The sequence below is a fragment of the Engystomops pustulosus genome, chromosome 2 (assembly GCF_040894005.1).
Source record: "Engystomops pustulosus chromosome 2, aEngPut4.maternal, whole genome shotgun sequence".
Classification (NCBI taxonomy): Eukaryota; Metazoa; Chordata; class Amphibia; order Anura; family Leptodactylidae; genus Engystomops; species Engystomops pustulosus.
The window spans coordinates 166,892,704-166,911,932 of NC_092412.1; the positions used below are offsets into that span (position 1 = coordinate 166,892,704).

General features: G+C 41.6%; 1 protein-coding gene across 4 annotated transcripts in view; it reads left to right on the forward strand.

Moving 5' to 3' along the window:
* Positions 1–19,229, forward strand: part of NAV1 (neuron navigator 1) — a 436,382-nt gene that overhangs the window by 296,477 nt on the left and 120,676 nt on the right. For all 4 annotated transcript variants that reach the window (XM_072137230.1, XM_072137232.1, XM_072137231.1 and 1 more), the window contains one exon: positions 14,565–14,676. In XM_072137230.1, coding sequence (XP_071993331.1) covers positions 14,565–14,676 — 112 coding nt within the window. The remainder of the gene's footprint in view (positions 1–14,564; positions 14,677–19,229) is intronic.

Here is a 19,229-nt window from a genome sequence, read left to right on the forward strand (position 1 = left end):
TACCATCCTGGAGGATCTTAAGGCCACCACCAGGGACTCCAGTGCGACCACAAATGACAGCAGCCATAGTGTGCACACCTGATGAGTCCCTCTATACAAAGGAAAGGGAGTAGAGAGCAGAGATTATTTGCAATCTGGTATCTAGCCATGAGGGAAGAATATAATAAGCGTACCAACGCCAGAAACTTAGGACCAAAGCCTGTCTTTTTATTTTTTAAGGGTTCTAAAAAAACTTTAATAATTTCATATATCAAAATAAAAGAAATAAAAACGGTAAACTTCTATTCATAGGACATACATATAGGGTAGATGTCATCAAAGCATGCAAACATATAGGCAATATATAAAACATACACATGAGTTAGAGTTCATCAATACACAATCTTATTACCTCCCTAAACCCTCTCCCCAAATGAGGGGAGAACACACTCGCACAAGGGGAAAAAATAAGGAATCATTACCATTTCTCCACCTCTTTTCCTCCCACTCCTCATCAGAAAATAGAGGGAACCGATATCCATTTCATGAAATTTCAGCCATTTACTCCATTAATTACAGAATTCTTCCTTTCGGCCTATGGCCTTACCCCAACATCTTTCCAGATTTAAAACCTCATTTACTCCTATTTTCCACATCCAAACTGTTGGTGATATTTCAGAGAATCATACCCTAAGTATTGTTTTTCTAGCACAGAATAACATATGGGACAGAATCTTCCTTTCTTTCTTCGTTACTCTAATATCTTTTGTATACCCCAATATACACACCCAAACATCAAGTTGTAAATTAATCTCAAACATCTTACTCAAAATATCAAATATTTCTTCCCAATACGCTTTAGACACTTATCATTCTCCCTATATCCAATCTTGTATCCATTTTGGGGTTCTGTGAATCTGTGACCAATAAAATATTGGGATATTTTTTGAGACCCATTATTAGAAACCAGTGTTTCTAATAAAGTGTTTCTAATAGTGTGTATAAACCAAGGGTGGAAAATTCAATGGTCACAGCCTCCCAGTATATAGCCAGCTTGCCCCTGTAGTATATAGCCAGCCCCGTGTAGTATATAGCCTGCCGGCCCCTCTAGTATATAACCAGCCTTCTGTAGTATATAGCCTGCATCCCCTGTTGTATATAGCCAGCCAGCCCCCTGTTGTATATAGCCAGCCAGGCCCCTTGAAGTATATAGCCTTCCAGCCCCTTAAAGTATATAGCCAGCCCCCTTTAGGGTATAGCTTGCTGGTAAAAAAATAAACTGACTACTCACCATTCCAACGGCCCGGGCAGCTCCTATTATATGTGCGGCAGGTTCACGCCAGCTCAGTGGGCAGTGCCTCTTCTTTCTTCATGTTCGGCGCACAACTGTGATGTCAGCAGCGGTATGATGTCGCGGACCTGCAGCCGGCATGAAGAAAGAAGAGACGCTGCCCACAGAGCTGTCGCAGACTTGCCGCACACATGAAGATGAAGAGGATATTCCCAGGCCGTCGGACTGGTGAGTAGTCATTTTGTTATTTTATATACCTGAGTATAAGCCTAGTAGGGAATTTTCAGCATGCAAATTGTGCTGAAAACCCAGGCTTATACTCGAGTATATACGGTATATCCAGTAGCAACTGTGTATCAATCCCCCTTCTTCTAAGGGCATTAATGCTGATTTTGGCCAGTTAATTTTTAACCCTGACAATTTTCCATATATTTGAAAAATGTCCCTATCCCTATAAGGAAGCTTTTCTGAGGAAAAAGCACCATATCATCCGCATATAGTGATGTTTTCGTTTCCACTGTACCAAATCTCAACCCCTCTATCCCTTCTTCTCTCCTAATCATAACTGCCACTACCTTAACAACTATTGAAAAAATAAGGGGGGATTGCGGACATCATTGTCTTGCCCCTCTTGCCAACCAAAATGGGGAGGATCTCACCCGACCTATGCACACACAGGCACTGGGATGTTTATGCAGAACTTGTATCCATCAAGTATTTCCCAGATCTCATTTTATCTAAAACCTTCCACAAGAATTCCCATGCTACTTTAGTCCTTAGTTGCATCAAGTGAGAGGATCGCCGCCACCTTCTGGCCAGGCGTCAGGATTTCAATACATGCATATAGTCTCCTCAAATCACAAAAGGTTGTTTTACCCTGCTAATTTATTATACAAAAAAAAAAGAAATATCACATGCCACAAGTATTCAGACCCTTTGCTGTGACACTCATATTTAACTTACATGCTGTCCATTTTCTTCTGATTCTCCTTAAGATGGCTCTAGTCCTTCATTGGAGTCCAGCTGTGTTTAATTAAACTGATTGGACTTGATCAGGAAAGGCACACACCTGTCTACATAAGACCTCAGAGTGCATTTTAAAGCACATGAGAATTAGGAGGTCTAAAGTACTGCCTCAAAGAGAGAATTTTGGTAAAGTACAGATCTGGCCAAGGTTACAATAGAATTTCTGCAGCACTCAAGGTTCCTAGAGCACAGTGGCCTCCATATTCCGTCCAGCAATACTAACTTTCTCCCATCTCCCTATTGCAACTCTGGAGCTCAGCCACAAGGATCTTGGTGTTCTTCTTTACCTCTCTCACCAAAGCTCTTCCCCCACGATTGTGGGCGGAATATGGAGGCCACTGTGCTTTAGGAACCTTGAGTGCTGCAGAAATTCTTTTGTTACCTTGGCCAGATCAAGATTGTGGGGGAAGAGCTTTGGTGAGAGAGGTAAAGAAGAAAACCAAGATCCCTGTGGCTGAGCTCCAGAGTTGCATTAGGGAGATGGGAGAAAGTTCCACAAAGTCAACTGTCACTACAACCCTCCACCAGTCAGGGCTTTATGACAGAGTGTGCCGACGAAAGCCTATCAGTGCAAGACATTTGTAAGCCTGAATACAGTTTGCATAAAAAAGCACATGAGGGACTACAAGAGAATGCGAAATAAGATTCTCTGGTCTTAAAATGAGATGAAGATTTAACTTAATTCTGTTAAGTGTGAAGAAAAACAGGCACTGCTCATCACATGCCAAATACAATCCCAACAGTGAAACATGATGGTAGCATCATGCAATGGGGGAGACAGGACGACCGATTGCAATTGAAGGAAAGATGAATGCGGCCAAGTACAGTCATATCCTGGATGAAAACAGTGCTCTGGACATCAGACTGTGTCAAAGGTTCACCTTCCAACAAGACAATTACCACACAGCTAAAATAACAAAGCAGTGGCTTCAGAACAACTCTGTGACCATTCTTGACTGACCCAGCCGGGGCCCTGACCTGAACCCAATTGAGAATCTCTGGAGTGACTCTCAAATGCTTGTCCACCAATGTTCACCATCCAACCTGAGGGAACTGAAGAGGATCTGCCAGGAGGAATGGCAGAGCATCCCCAAATCTAGTTGTGAAAAACTTCCCAAGAAGACACATGGCTGTACTAGCTCAATACTAAGCAAAGGGTCTGAATACTTATGACCATGTGATATTTCAGTTTTTCTTGTTCAATAAATAAGCAAAAATATCTACATTTCATTTTTTCTGTGAAGATGGATGCAGATTGTACATTAATAAGCAAAAAAGAATTTTATTGACCTTACCAATTGGCTGCAATGAAATAAAATGTGAAAAATGTAAAGATGTATGAATACTTTTCCTATCCACTGTATATGGCCTTGTATAGCTGTATTGTTAGTAATGTTGGTTTAATTACTGTGTTGGCACTTTGCAATGGATACATGTGTTTTGGGTTGTAGTTTGGGAACTCTAAAAGGTTCGCCATCACTGTCAGAGGTTTTACACAGTAGAGTTTCAATACTTGAAGTTGATACTAAGCTTTATAGAGTAACTAATTCTCCTTGAGATGGGGTTCAATAGTGTAACATCATAGAGTGATTTGTGGAAGCTGGAGGAGTGGGTGTAGAAATATCTGAAGAGGTTTAATGTAGATAACTTTAAGGTTAAGCACTTGGGTTGTGGTAATAAAGTGTAAATATGTTTTAAACAGTCAATTACTTGGTAAAACTTCAGCAGAAAAATACTTGGGGGTATTGATGGATGGTAAACTGAATTTTAGTGACCGGAGCCAGAAATATTGGGCCAGATTTGTCAAAAGTGAGGCACACTGCAGTAAGTGCAGTGTGCCACATTATTGAATTGTTTCGGACATGAATCAGTGGTGCAACCTGTTTGTCCTGTGCACCAGGTTATTTTTGGTGAACTCAGTTTAACTGGCGCAAACATTGAATAAATATAAAAAATAATAACAATAAATATATGTGTAAGTTCATTGTACATTCTTTTTCATTGTGTCATAGTTTATATGGTTGAAAAAAATGTCCATCAAGTTCAACCAAGGAAGGGAAGGGATTGGATGAGGAAGGGATTTAGAGGAAACGATTCTATATAACATAACTGTCAATGTTATTTAGGATTAATAAGGCATCTAGAACCTTTTTGAAGCTCTCTGCTGTTACTGCTGTGATCAGCGCCTGAGGCAGGCTATTCCAAAGGTTGACAATTCTCACAGTAAAAAAGCCCTGTTGCCTCTGGTGATTAAACCTTGATTTCTCCAGACGGATACAGTGCCCCCTCGTCTTATGATTTGATTTAATCTGGAACAACTTACCACCATAACTCAGACCCACCATACCCGTATCATTTTTGTGGCTCTTCGTTGAACCCTCCAGGGTATCCTTTTTATGGACTGGAGCCCAGAACTGGATAGCATATTCCAGGTGAGGCCGAACCAATGCCTTGTTGTACAGTGGTAATATTATGTCCCTATCCGAAGAGTCCATACCACTGTTGATACATGACAAGATCTTGATGGCTTTGGAGGCAGTTGATTGACATTGCATGCTGTTATTGAATTTATGATCTACTAGTAAGCCCAGGTCCTTCTCACCAAGTTTTACTCCCTCTAGACATATGTTGCCTGTGGACATATTAGCCCCCAGTTGCATAACCTTACATTTATCCACATTGAACCTCTTTTGCCAAGTGGATGACCAAACACTCAGTTTGTCCAAGTCCCCCTGCAGAACATCCTCCATAGACTGTATTACACTACACAGCTTGGTGTCACCTGAAAAAATAGACACAGTGCTATTAATTCCTACCCCCTATGTCATTAATAAATGACCCCCTATGTCTTTTACTAACCCTTCCAATATTTTCCCCTAAATGGAAGTTAAGCTTACAGGCCTGTAATTGCCTAGCAAAGTTCTAGAGTCTTTTTTAAATATTGGCATAACATTTGCCTTGCACCAGTCACTTGGCACCATTCCAGACATTAGTGAATCCCTGAAGATTTTTGACAGCGGTACAGCGATAACAGAATTGAGTTCTTTAAGAACTCTGGGTTGTAACCCATCTGGCCCAGGAGCCTTGTACACATAAATTTTACTGAGCTTAGATTGGATCATGTCTACATTCAGCCAGCCTAGTATATTACAGGTTGCATAACCCACACTGGCACCACCCAAGTCAGAAGTTCTTTCTTCTATTGTATAAACTGAGCTTAAAAAAAACTCATTTAGTATCTCTGCCTTCTCTTGGTCTAGAGTCACCAAAGCCCTATTTTTAGAATATAGGTGTCCAACCTGCTCTGACTCATTTTTTTCTGCCTTGATATAATTAAAACAATGTAATGATTTGTTTTGCCATCTTTGGCCACTTTAAGAGGAAAATAATTATGCTATGATAGCTGTTCCCAAGGGTTTCCCAGACAGTGAGATTTTGGACATTTCCGCATTGCTAGAAATCGCAAGGTCCAACAAAGCTTCACCTCTTGTGGGATGTTCTGCAAGCTGCACCATAAAATTATCCTGCAGAAAGTTGATAAAATGTCTCTCCTTCACAGATGAAGAAGAACCCTGACCCCAATTTATATTTGGAAAGTTAAAGTCTCCCAAGATCACTACTGTCCCTTCCTGTGCAGCCCGCTCCATCTGTTTATATAGGTGACCCTCTATTTCCTAAGAGATATTACGTGGTCTATAAATTACACCAATAATTTCTCAAAGCTCTCCTGGCTTTGAATTTCAACCCACAAAGTTTCAGCCTCCTCATTGACCACTGTCTCATTCACAATCACTTTTAAGTCTCTTCTGACATACAGAAATACACCACCTCCCCTCCCTGTCTTTCTGAAAGAGTGTCAAACCTTGAATATTAACGCCCCAATCATGTGATGCATCAAGCGATGTCTCTGCTACACCAACTACATCTAACTGTTCCTCTAATACCATGGCCTCAAGCTCCCCCATTTTGCCTTCGATACTTCTTGGATTTGTGAACACACACTTTAATTTTCCACAGTTATTTATCCGATTTAAAGTAATTTTACTGGCACATATATCCTCACTATTGTTTTGTAACTTGTTGATCTCCTTATACACTGCCTCACTCCCCCGTTCACTGGCCACTTCACCACCTACCAACATAACCTGCCCCCTCTCTGACTTGTCAACCCCTATAGTGTCTTCCTTTTCTTCCTCCCCCAATCCTAGTTTAAATACTCTGCCACCCCTGCTAGGATCTCTTCCCCAAGCACAGCAGCCTCCCTGCCATTTAGGTGCAAGTTATCCACAGAAAACAGCTTGTACCCCAATGAAAAGTCAGCCCAGTGCTCTAGGAACCCAAATCCCTCTGCTCTACACCAGGATCTAAGCCATGCATTTAACTCCCTGACCTTCCGGCTGTCTTCTCTGTGTAGGTAGGTATAGGTAGAATTCCAGAGAATACTAGCTTGGAGGTTCTTTCCTTAAGCTTTGAACCTAATTCTTTAAAACTATTCTTTAGGATCCTCCACCTACCATCTATTCTGTCATTGGTTCCAACATCCCCAGCCCCTCCCAGTAATTTATCCTCCCTTTCCACCAAATGCCGAACCCTGGCACCGGGGAGACAACAAACCATTCGGTTGAGGCGGTCTTGGCGACAAATTATTCTGTCTCCCTGAATATAGAGTCCCCTATAACCACTAGCTGCTTTGACTTTCCGGCACTACCATCCCCCCTACTACTAGCTGGTCTGCTCCCCGGCTGTTAGAGAAAGTAGATCAGCTAGTGCTGCCATTTCTGAGACTGACGTCCTTACATCATTGCACAATTTAGCAATTTTGCCGGGGTTCAGAGTCAGAATTGGCCTTCCTGTTCCTGGACCCCTTTTGACCCCCTCTATTTACAGTAACCCAGCTACCTACCCGGTCCTCCTGGCTTTCTTCTAAAGCCTCCACTTCTATCCGCTTTTTGCTTTCTCAAGATTGTCGATTGCTCACAGACGTGCAATATCTTCCTCTGAATCTCTAACATGAGCTTCCGAGAGAAAAATATGGGCACCTCTGTCGCAGCAGTATTTACCCAGCAGTGTATACAAACGGCAGAGTGTGCACTGGAGCATATCATCTTCCTAGCCATATTCTAGTTACAAAACTGTGAGTGTATAAATTCAGAGATATAAAATGCACAGATTCACTCTTTGCACACACAAAATCCGCTTGTTTAAACTTCAGTTATGTCCACAAGCCACTTATAAGCACAAGCCAAAATGAGCATGCTCAAAACTGTGTTTTTATTGCATTGCATTAAAAAAACTGGACCAGTGTATAAGAAGTAATTGTAAACTTGAATGGTTGCAGAGATGAGCAATTAGGGGAATATGTGAAGTGGAATACAATGAAAGATTTACTAAAATTGGGGCTAGAGGAGGATTTTTTATTGTAAGAGCAACGAGACTATATAACTCTCTGCCGCAGGACGTTGTTATGGTGGATACTTTGTACATGTTCAAGAGAGGCCTGAATGCCTTTCTTGAGAACATAAATATCAGTTCATGGGAAAAAATTAGTTTAATCTTGCAGGTTGGATTTGATGGACCTGGATACCAAACTTAAATACATTATATTAGGGTAATAATATGTATGAAGTGCCCGTGCCCCCTAATATAAGATATGGACATCCACCGCCCCATTATATGTTATTTAGTGCCAGTGCTCCCATTATAAAAGGTTTTAAGAGTGCTAGTGCCCCTCTAATATCTCTCTCTCATAGTGCTCAAACATTGTCATTGCAATGCAGCTCTCGGTGCATGGCTCAGGTGGCAGATTTATGTCATTGAGGTACCTGCATCATACAGAGGGAGCAGCGAGAGGCATTGTCTTTTACTCACTGCAGGCCATCCACCCTCGTGGACCAAGGAGGGGGTGGTTTAACCCCTTCCCTTTTCCATGCAATCGCCCAGTCAATTCATACCGGCCGAATACAGCAATCAGCCAGCAGTAAACTGCCTCACTGCTCTGCCAAAGGGAACCTATAACCATTGTGTGTAATGTGCCATCTCCCTGAATGATAAAACAGGTTGGATCAATTCAGGTATGTTTTACTGGTGGTAGGGTTGGGATATAATGGGATGTCTCTGACAGCAGATCATCTCACCTCATGTCATCTCCCCACAATTGGCTGGTCAATTTAAACCAGCACAAATGAATGAATGAGATGCTGCACTAGCATCAGATTACCAGACTCATAGTTGGTTATCGGGCAAGATGGTTGATATCCAGGGGGATCTTGCAGCCCCCCTCCTCCCTGGTCACCTTCACTACAATTTGCTGGTCTATGAAGACCAGGCAATCGCACCAACGTACAGGTAAAATTACATTGTGAAGATCTAGTGGTGATTGATTGGCACCAATCGCCACTAATGTTTTTGTCATGCCACTCCCAGATGAATCTTGATTGGTTGGTCTGTACTGTATTCAGCAGTTCCTGTTCTGGATCCTACCCTCCCTGTGGGAAATTTGAGCACCCCATGCTCTTTTTTTTGGTGTTTGTTTTTTTAGCTACACTAAAAAGAGGGGACCACACTAAGAGAGGGAGATGATTGGGGCCCACTATAAGAGGGGGCCTAGAAGATGAGAGGGCAACAATATGGGGGTCCACATTGAGAGGGGGAGGTGATAGTCGATCAGAAAAAGAGGGGGAGATTCCAGGGGGGCAACAATAAGAGGATGGAAATGCGGGGCTACAAAATGAGATAAGTATGAGAGGGGCCATAAATGAGAGGGGGGATAGAAGATGAGGGGGCCCCACAGTGAGAGGGGGAGATAAGAGTGGATCAGAAAAAGAGTGGTAGTTGAGAGGGGGAAGATACCAGAGGGCCCACAATAACAGGGGGGGAGAAGGGCTACAAAATGAGGGGGAAATGAGAGGGACCACAAATGAGAGGGGAGAAGAGAAGGGGCAAAGAAAATGATAGGGGATCACCAGCAGAGGGGTAGATGAGAGCAGGTCAGAAAAAGAGGGGGACATACCTAGCAGCTTACATATGAAGGTGGAGATGAGGGGCTACAAAATCAGGGGGGAGATGAAAGGGGGCCCACAATGAGAGGGTAGATACTGGGGGGCCCATAATTAGAGGGGGGAGATGAGATGGGGATCAACAATATAAGTGGCAAATGAGGGGCCACAATAAAATGGATAGATGAGAGGGGCCACAATATGAAGTGGAGATGAGGGGCCACAGTAAAAGGGGGAGATGATAGGAGCAACAATATAAAGGGGAGATGAGGGGGCTACAATATGCGCAGACCCAGTCCCAAAAGCTGTCAAGGAATCCTGTTTTGTCCATTCATTTGTTAACTGTGCATATAGTTAGGAGGTAGACCTTGTCAAGTTCTGCCCTTGCTCACACAACCTCAGGTTCTCTAAGGACTGATAACATTCGCAGATTGAGCTCAGGAGAAATCAAACCAAAACAAGGTATGGTATAATATCTCAGTCTCTGCGAACTGATGCCATCAAAAGTAAGGCAGATGTGAGATGCTTTATTTGTGTCACACAGTATTATACACAGGGAAGACCTGGGCTTGTTAACTTAGGGATAAAGAAGTAATGTCCATAGTCCATTGGTTGGTAAATTATTACATGGGCATCGGAGACACTAAGGCTTTGTTTTCCCTGAAGTGTATATAATATCGTAAATCCTTCTTGTGATATGGGCAAACATCGGAGGGGGTCTTGCAGTCCTTTGAAAATGGCTGAAGCTGATCAAAGTCCACTCCTCTCCACCAAACGACTTTATGGTATTCTCAGCATTCAGCAAGTATATAAAAAATAAAAACATTTTCATTAAATATAAAACAATAATTAACAACCGCATCAGTATCAATTTATCAAATAGGTTGGGTTGTACTTCTTCAGTTACATCTAAGAATTATGGTATCTCTGATTTGAGCATATTGCGTAAATTGGACTGTTCTGAGATCGTATTTGCCATCTAAATTTGCCATCTCTTCTAAAGTCACTTACTTAAAGTCAGTTACTACTCTATGTATAAAATAACCCTCAGCCTTTCGCTTGCCATTTGTGAAAGAGCCATTTGATGCTGCCCTGGGGAAAGAACATCCTCGAACCAATTTACCTCCAAATTTTCAGAGGTATAAACCCCAGATAAAAATATTTGTGTAGACATGTCACTTGTGCATTAAAGGCAGGATAAAATTTTGCCAGTTTCTGCCAAATACTACCCTCAAGCCATATGCACCCTGCCCTATAATTTCGGTGCGGTTGATCTTTCAGATCAGGTGCTGAAACTGAATAGTTCCACAAGAAAAACCATGGTAGCCTCGGGTCTTCCGAAGACCCAACGCTACTTCAGGTTAATCCATGCATTACAATATAAATAAACAGTAAAAATCATAAATACATTAGGTATCGCCGCGTCTGAAAATGCCTGATCAAAATATAATAACAGTTTTTCACTGCGTTTAACTCCGTAACGGGAAATCGTGCCCAAAGTCGCAAATGGCACTTTTTTGCCATTCAAATTTTTTATTTTTAATTCTATAAAAAGTTATCATAAGGTTGAACAGTCCTAAAAATGATAACATTGTAAACGTCATCAAAATCCGCAAAAAACTACACCTCCCAAAACTCCATTACACCAAAGTATACAAAAATTCTTAGCGCCAGAAGACGGCAAAATTCCCAAAATATTTATTTGTACAGGAGGTTTTAATTTTTTTTAAATGTATGAAAACATTATAAAACCTATACAAATTTTCTCTTAATCGTACCGACTCAAAGAATAAAGTAGACATGTCATTTGGGGCATACAGTAAAATTCGTAAAATCCAAGCCCACAAGAATAGGGCACAAATGCGTTTTTTTTAACAATTTCACTGCATTTGGAATTTTTTCCCGCTTCCCAGTACACGGCATGGAATATTAAATACCACTGTTTTGAAGTGCAATTTGTTACGCAAAAAATAAGCCATCACTCAGCTCTGTACATAGAAAAATAGAAACGTTTTTTTGAAGATTTTTGAAGGTGGGGAGTGAGAAATGAAAACGCAAAAACAAAAAAGGGCTGCGGTGGGAAGTGGTTATGATAAATCTTCCCCATAGTTTTGAATCCCTCTTACTTTACAATTTTACAGTTTTATTGATGTTTTGTTGCTCCTATCACTCCCTAGGCTGGTCAGTGTAAGCAGACACTTGATCCAAGTGTAGCGCAGTCTTTGTCTAGTACTATTAGATGCTGTGTGCTGACAATGTGGTTAGATTATCAGGGTACAGGTTTGTATACATTTTCATTTAGCTTCTGAACATTCACTAGTGTCTGATACATAGAAAGAGAGATGAGACAGATCAGAGATGATAAGATCCATGAAATGCATATAACACACAATTGCATTCTCACCTCTGCTACATCCCAGCCACAACATACACTGTCAGATCTACTGTGCCTCCCTCCTCCTCCCCTGGATAAAGAACTTATCGGTGTGTAGCTTGCAGCTTTATTCTCTTCACTCTGTTGTCTGCCAGCAGGAAGTCTCTGTGTGTGTATGTGAGCTTGTCTTGGAATGCATGGCTGGGGACTAGAGTCAAAGAGGAGCAGGAGAAAAATAAATATTAATTTAAATTTTTTGGCCTAAGTCTGTTACACCTTTGAGATCTTAATACACACATATGGGGCAATGGCATACTCAGGATAAATTTAAAAGTGGATTTTAGCTTTAAATCCTCACAAGGACCTTATCTGCAAATAATATAATACTTGTCTTGCAAGTTTATGTGATCCCTTAAAAAGAGGATATGGAATCAAGAATGCCACCTATTGACTCTAAACCATCATCGGATTGGCCAAGGCAGTAGTGAAGGTGGTATTTTAATTTTAATTTTTTGGCCTAAGTCTGTTACACCTATGAGATCTTAATACACACATATGGGGCAATGGCATACTCAGGATAAATTTAAAAGTGGATTTTAGTTTTGAATCCTCACAAGGACATTATCTGAAAATAATATGATCTTAAAGTTTTTTAAAGCAGTTATCCGAGAATAGCAATAAATTAGGTACGTGCTGGGACTGGTTTTTTAAAAAAACAAACAAACAAACATGTAATCACCTCCCCCATCTCTCTTGATGTCCCGTGCCGCGGTCCGTCTGATCCTGTAAACAAATGGGCGTGGAAGATGCACTCGTGGTATTCTTCCACAGATATACATTGGAGAAGACCCTAATAGGTTGTGAGTGCAGTCTCCGTATAAACTAGATGGAAGATAGTATAACTCACTGACATTTATTCCACAGCGTTACCATTTGCATGAAGGAAGGATGCAATGGATGTTCTTTAGGTTCAGTTTAATAGCTTTACCTTAGAAATGACATACCATGCGGTCAAAACACATTGCTACTGCACAGTGAAGATGAATATGTCTGCAATAGTCACAAATGGAGGACAGCATGAAGAAGGAGGAAGTGATGTCACAGAAAGAGGATGAGAAACTGGGCAACAGTGCATGATGGGATAGCTAGCTTAAAGATACAGCAAGTAAATGATCAAACAATAAAGACTTTGACCACTAGGTGGCAGCATGCATAACATGAGAATGAACATATCATTGCAGATTGAATGTACAATACAAGACCAATAACAACATGGGCAGACTGTCACCGCTTACGCGGGAACTTCTGGCAGGCTGGCCACTCCCCAAGCTCATCTTGCGTGCCTCTGTAAGCAAACGGGCATGGATGAGATGGGACACGGTGCCGGACATTAGGAGTGACGGAGGAGGGGAGTACACATTTATTATTTTAAAAAAGGCCTGCCCCTTAAAAAGGATTCCTGAAATGTCAGGCGCATTCCTATTGTGTTGTGAAGGGCTCACTGCTCAAAACTTGTTGTAAAGGATTCATATTTCGCCCATCAAAGTCGTAAACAGGCCACCCTGAAGCCTGGAAAACCGAAATATTCCATCCACTGCCCCCCTCCTAATTTTTTTCTTTTTCCTTCATTGTCTATCACCTAAAATATGTTGTACTCTTCTTGTCAAAATATGATAAAATAGATAGAATAAATCTAGTATACCGACAGGGGCAAATAATCAACCCAGAGTTTCATGTAAATCTCAGAGTCTGCATTTACTAAGGCTATTGGCCTGTAGTTTGAACCATACCTCCCAACCGTCCCAGATTCTGCGGGGCAGTCCCGTCTATTGAGCACTGTCCCACTGCCACAGGTGGCTGGAAGATTATCCCGGGCTATCCCTCTCTTGTCTGCACTGTCCCGCCTGTTCTTGTCTCCTTCTGACATTGCTCCGCCCCTTGGCGACCCCGCCCCCACCACGAGTTACAGTCTTAGCCTGGGAGTAGAAGGGTTTTTTTTTGTCTGATACCCACAGGAGGAGGCTGAAGGACAGGGGGATACAGGAGGAGGCTGGAGGACAGGGGGATACAGGAGGCTGCAGCACAGGAGGAGGTTGGGGGACAGTAGGAGGCTCTCCAGGAATAGACAGGAATAGACGGGAGGACAGGGGACTACAGGACGAGGCTGGATGACTGTAGGCCACAGGTAGAGGAGGATGGAGGACAGGAGGCCACAGGTAGAAGAGGATAGAGGACAGGAGACCACAGGAGGATGCTGGAGGACAGGAGGCCACAACATATGAGAAAGTGTGGCTGTAGGAGTACGGATAGTATTATGGATATGTTTGGGGAGATAAATGAAAGTGGAAAATCTAATGTAAAGGGAGGATAAAGGGTTTTATATGTTGCCAAGTTGCATTAGGAGGTATTATATGGGTCCTTAGAGAGGGTTGGCCACAGGTAGGGGGTATTATACTATGTGTGGTCCATTAAGATTTATATTACACTATGCTTGTGGGTGGAGCAATGGGTGTGGTTTATAAAAAAAAAAGGGGGGGGGGACTTTTTGTCCCTCTTTCTGTCACCCCAAAAGTTGGGAGGTATGTTTAAACAGTAAAGGCACGGTATAAGATATGTGTATAATTATACCTACATTTTTGAACATACAATGTGAGAACCTAAAACAAATATCTAATTTAGTGAAATAGAAAGATAGAATCTGTTTTCCTAAGGTATCTTATAATCAATTTTTAGCAGGCTTCCAACATCAACAACAACATGAGTGATCCTTTTGTTGGAATAAATTAGGAAAGCTTTTTTCTCAGCGATGAGTATTGGTGTCTTCTTTTTTTCTCTTTGTAACTGTTATTTCTCATTTTCTCATTTATTCTCATTTTCTCTTTGTAACTGTTATTGCTAGGACTCTGAGCTCTTGGAACTGAGGGAAACTATTGATTTACTTAAATCAAAGAACTCTGAAGCACAAGCTGTTATTCAAGGTGCCCTCAATCCTCATGATCCTGGACCAAGGGGTAAGTTGACTTAACATTTATAACTTTAATACCGTATTTTCCGGACTATAAGACACACTTTTTAGCAAGAAAAAATCTTGCTGAAAAGTGCCTGCGTCTTATAGTCCGAAGGTCAGGAGGATCCAGCACTGCCAGACCCTCTTGACTGTTGTAATGGAGATCAGGTATTGCCCTGATATAGAGCTGCACCCAATCTCCTAGAGAGGAAAGCCTCCACACTGCTCTCTCCCTCTCCCCAGTTTTCCAACATAGCTATGCATTGCATACAGGATGTGCAGTGTTGTCAGAATCATGTGACTGATCACATGCTTCCTACATCACCACAGGTCCTGATACTGCCGGGAATGGGTGCATGCTGCACTGGGACAGGGTAAGAAGAAAAAATGGGGAAGGTGGGTTCTGTGTGTCTGTATACAGGTGTAGAATAGTTCCTGTGTGTTCCTTTTGTGTATTCATGTGTGTAGTACTTCCTGTACTGCCAAGTGTCTATACTCTCCTTCATGGCCTTAAAGGTATTCCATAAGCCCTCTGTACCCTAATAACCATCAGTAATCATGTATTTACACAGAACAAGCACTGTGTGTCAGCATAAAAAACCCACACAAGACTTTTGTACTTTCCATCCCTATTTGTTCACAAGCTGTAAAAAGAAGGGGCTACTACTACTCTGGCTTTCCTTAATCTTATGTAAATGAATGAACTTGCATTACTCCCCACTGCAATTAAGATGACCTTTTATGAGATGAAAAAGACCAAAACACCTAAAAAAACATTTGGATTCTAATCAACCAAATAAAAAGTTATAAGTGTGAGAAGGAACATCTAACAAATGGCATTTATAATATAATATATCATATAATTATGTCATATATTATGTATCAATATAATAATATAAGATAGTGAGGTGGAAGAAGATGCCCCGAAAGAGATTAGAAATCTCAAACAATACCTAAAAGCTCTTCCAACAACAGGCTACATCAAGAATCTATTTAAAGAGTTTAGACAAACAGTGAAAGTTGACATCTCACATCTTGGACAAGAAATCAAAGCGCATAATAGAGTGGACTCTTAAGAGAATTTGTGGTCCCAATTAATTTAGTATTCACCTGAACCATATAAAAATGGACTATGGACATTACTTCTTGTTACTTCTTGACATTGGTTGGTAAATTATTACAATGGGCATTGGAGACACTAAGGCTGTTTTCCCTGAAGTGGATATCCCTCTTGTGAAATGGGTAAACATTGCATTCCTTTGGTTGAGAGGAGAGGACTTTGATCGACTTCAGCCATAGTCAAAAGTCTTTATGGTAGTCTCAGCATTTGGCAAGTATATGAAAAATAAAAACATTTTCATTAAACATAAAACAATACTTCACGATAGGAAAAGTCTTCCCACTGCAACAGGGTGAACCAGTCGGGCGGAAACGAAATGGCGGAGATAGTAGCCCAGAGTCTGTTCAACTCTCTCCAATTGTCCATTGGACTGCGGATGGTACACAGAGTTGAAGTCCAGTTTCACAGGACTTCTGGCTGCAAAGAGAACTCCAGAACCGGGAAACAAACTGTATAGGTGCCGAGTCCATGAAGCCGTCTTAGAAAACCGGTCTGTGACAACCCAGATGACTGTATTTACGGTTGATTGTGTAAGATCTGTAACAAAGTCCATGGCTATGTGAGTCCACTAAAAGATGGGTCAGAAGAATATGAATTTAGATTATTTTGTGTTGTCTATTTTTCTCCTGCCAGGTATGCACCACCAAGGTTAGATCAATTTTGATTATAAGGAAATAGGGAGAGAGAGGGGAGAAGTGGCAGTAATATATAACTTTTATTAAGTAAGATTAAATTCTGTGTCATGGATATAAGAATAAAATTTAAACAAAATAGGGTAAGTTCTAGGGGTAGTGTCCCCTACCATGCAAAAAAAAGACCCCTGTGATTTGATCTGCATGGATTCCCTTAAATTGAGGGAATTATTAGAGGGTAAGCTTCTAATTTTGTTTTATTAAAGCATTTTATTTATAGTTTCATGTCTCATGATATGTATATTTCTGCCTAGCGTCTCTAACACAATGGGGGTCATTTACTAAGGGCCCGATTCGCGTTTTCCCGATGTGTTACCCGAATATTTCCGATTTGCGCCGATTTCCCCTGAATTGCCCAAGCCAAATGCATCGGCGCCGGCATGCACGCGACGGAAATCGGGGGCGTGGCCGAACGAAAACCCGGCGGATTTAAAAAATAAAATGTGGCGCAAAAATTGCACTTACCTTCGCCCGGCTCAGTGTATTCCAGTGCGTTCCGATGCTCTTCAGCGCAGCAGCGACATCTGGTGGATGGCAGAGGAACTACCTTAATAAATCCCCGGCAGGCCCGAATCCAGCGCAGAAAACGCGCCGCTGGATCGCGAATGGACCGGGTAAGTAAATCTGCCCCAATCTGTTAGTTTGTCTGTGTCTGTGGCTGCACAGTGAGCTCTGTGTTATATAATGAGCTTTGAGTGAAACAATGTTGCATATCACTGTAATTTATTTGCCCATTATTTATAAACACTTGTTTGTCCAGAGCCGTAGAGCCTAAGAAGAATACTGTTAGCTGCAGCCCGTGTGAGCACTTATTTATCAGCTCTATGTATAACAAGTGTACTGGTAGGTGTAGTCTCGATCCCAAGTTTGGGGGACAGTACACACACACACCTCCTGTGTCACTACTGTGCAGTTATGGATATATCTTAGAGCTTTATCAGACACAGTACACGAGGCAATGCTTGCTGTGTCTCTGCTCTGTTATAACAGCAATGTCTTATCAGACACAGTACACGAGGCAAAGCCGGTACGGTATCTTAGAACCCCCAGATGAAGCCGCATCATGGCAGCGAAACGGCCGTAGGGTATTATTAGAGAAAGTTTTTATTCTTCAAAAGAGGGAAAAATAGCTGAATGTTCTCATGTTAACTAGCGGTATCTTAGTAGAAACATATAAAGATAGTTCGGAACAGCTGCGATCGTGCACTTGTGGAGAGAGTGAGAGCGCATTGCTGTTATAACACAGCCGGGGCACGGCAGGCATTGCCTCGCATACAAACTATCAGCAGATTTGGTTTCCAGTATCATCTCTATGCAGATGATACCCAGCTATATACTTTTGCACGTAATATCATCCCGGACTTAATTTAGAACACTAGAACGTTTCTCTGCTGTCTCCAACATTATGTCCGCTCTCTTCTTGAAACTTCATCTAAGACAGCTTCTTATCTTTCCACTATCTACTAACAAACCCAACCATGACTTCTCCAACTCGGTCACTAACTCGGTGTGGGATAACAGCACCTAGGCAGCAGGCCTTGTGGTTGTGCTGGTCTCTGAACATACGGAGCAAAGGAGAGGTCAATCTCTTGCTTGAACTTGCCGCATGCATCTCAGAAACATCTGCAGAATGCGCCCATTTCTGACAGTTTAAGACTCTAAAATGCTATTTGTTGCTCTGATTCACTCTCTACTAGACTACTGTAACTCCATACTGATTGGTCTTCCACTTACTAAACTTTCTCCTCTACAATCTATTCTTAATGCAGCAGCCAGGCTCCTCTTTCAGACCAAACAGTATATGGATACCTCCAGTTTGTGCCCATCTCCTTCCAAATTCAGTTTAAATAATATCCCTCATCCACAAAGCTCTGCATAATGCTGCACCTCCTTATCTCTTTTCTCTTATCTCAGTCTATTTCCAAACCCGTGCTCAATGATCTGCCTGTGATATAAGATTCCTCTTATGCATGTCTCCAGGATTTCTCCCAAGCTGCACCAATTCTTCGCCTTTCCCTGGACTAATGACTAAGGAAATGTCAACTCTCTCTTTACTAATCCATCAGGTCCTCCTATCCAATCGCAGATGTTAGTGGCTTGCAGAGGTCTCACAAGCATTTTTCCAGAAGGGTAATAATATTCCTCTCACCTTATTTGAGGAGTATTTTTTATCCAAGGAGGAATGTGAATACATATAAATTACTCCTAGGCATAAATGTATGCATAAAAATGATTACAGCAAGTGTTTACTGTGCTTTAATAGCTAATGGAGACAATTATATACCCCCATTTCCAGACCATGGCTGACGCCCAAGGTCACCTTTATCTGTCTGTTGATTGTAGAGTAAGTCTTTGCACGCTGCTTGCTGGCAGGAAGTGCCTTTGCCTGTGCCTGGTCTTGTAATGCCATGGGGCAGGAGGCAGAGAGCACTGCAGTGAGCAAACCAGAGAAGCTATTCATGAGAAGATTCCGACCATAGTCGGAAGATTTACGGTCATATCCAGAGACAACCAAAATTGTGAACATCAGGTTGGAAACAGATCGAATTATATTGGTGAAATGCTGTACTTAGTAACAGTGAATTAGAGTGTGTTATTTTGTTATTTTGAGTATATTTAAGAATTTTGTCTTCATGGGAATAATTTTTTAAAGGAAACCAACTATCAGGATCGGATGGTAGGTTCTTCCATCCTCAGTACTAAACTATCTTTTTCTAATACTTTAATACTTCCTAAGCTGAACTA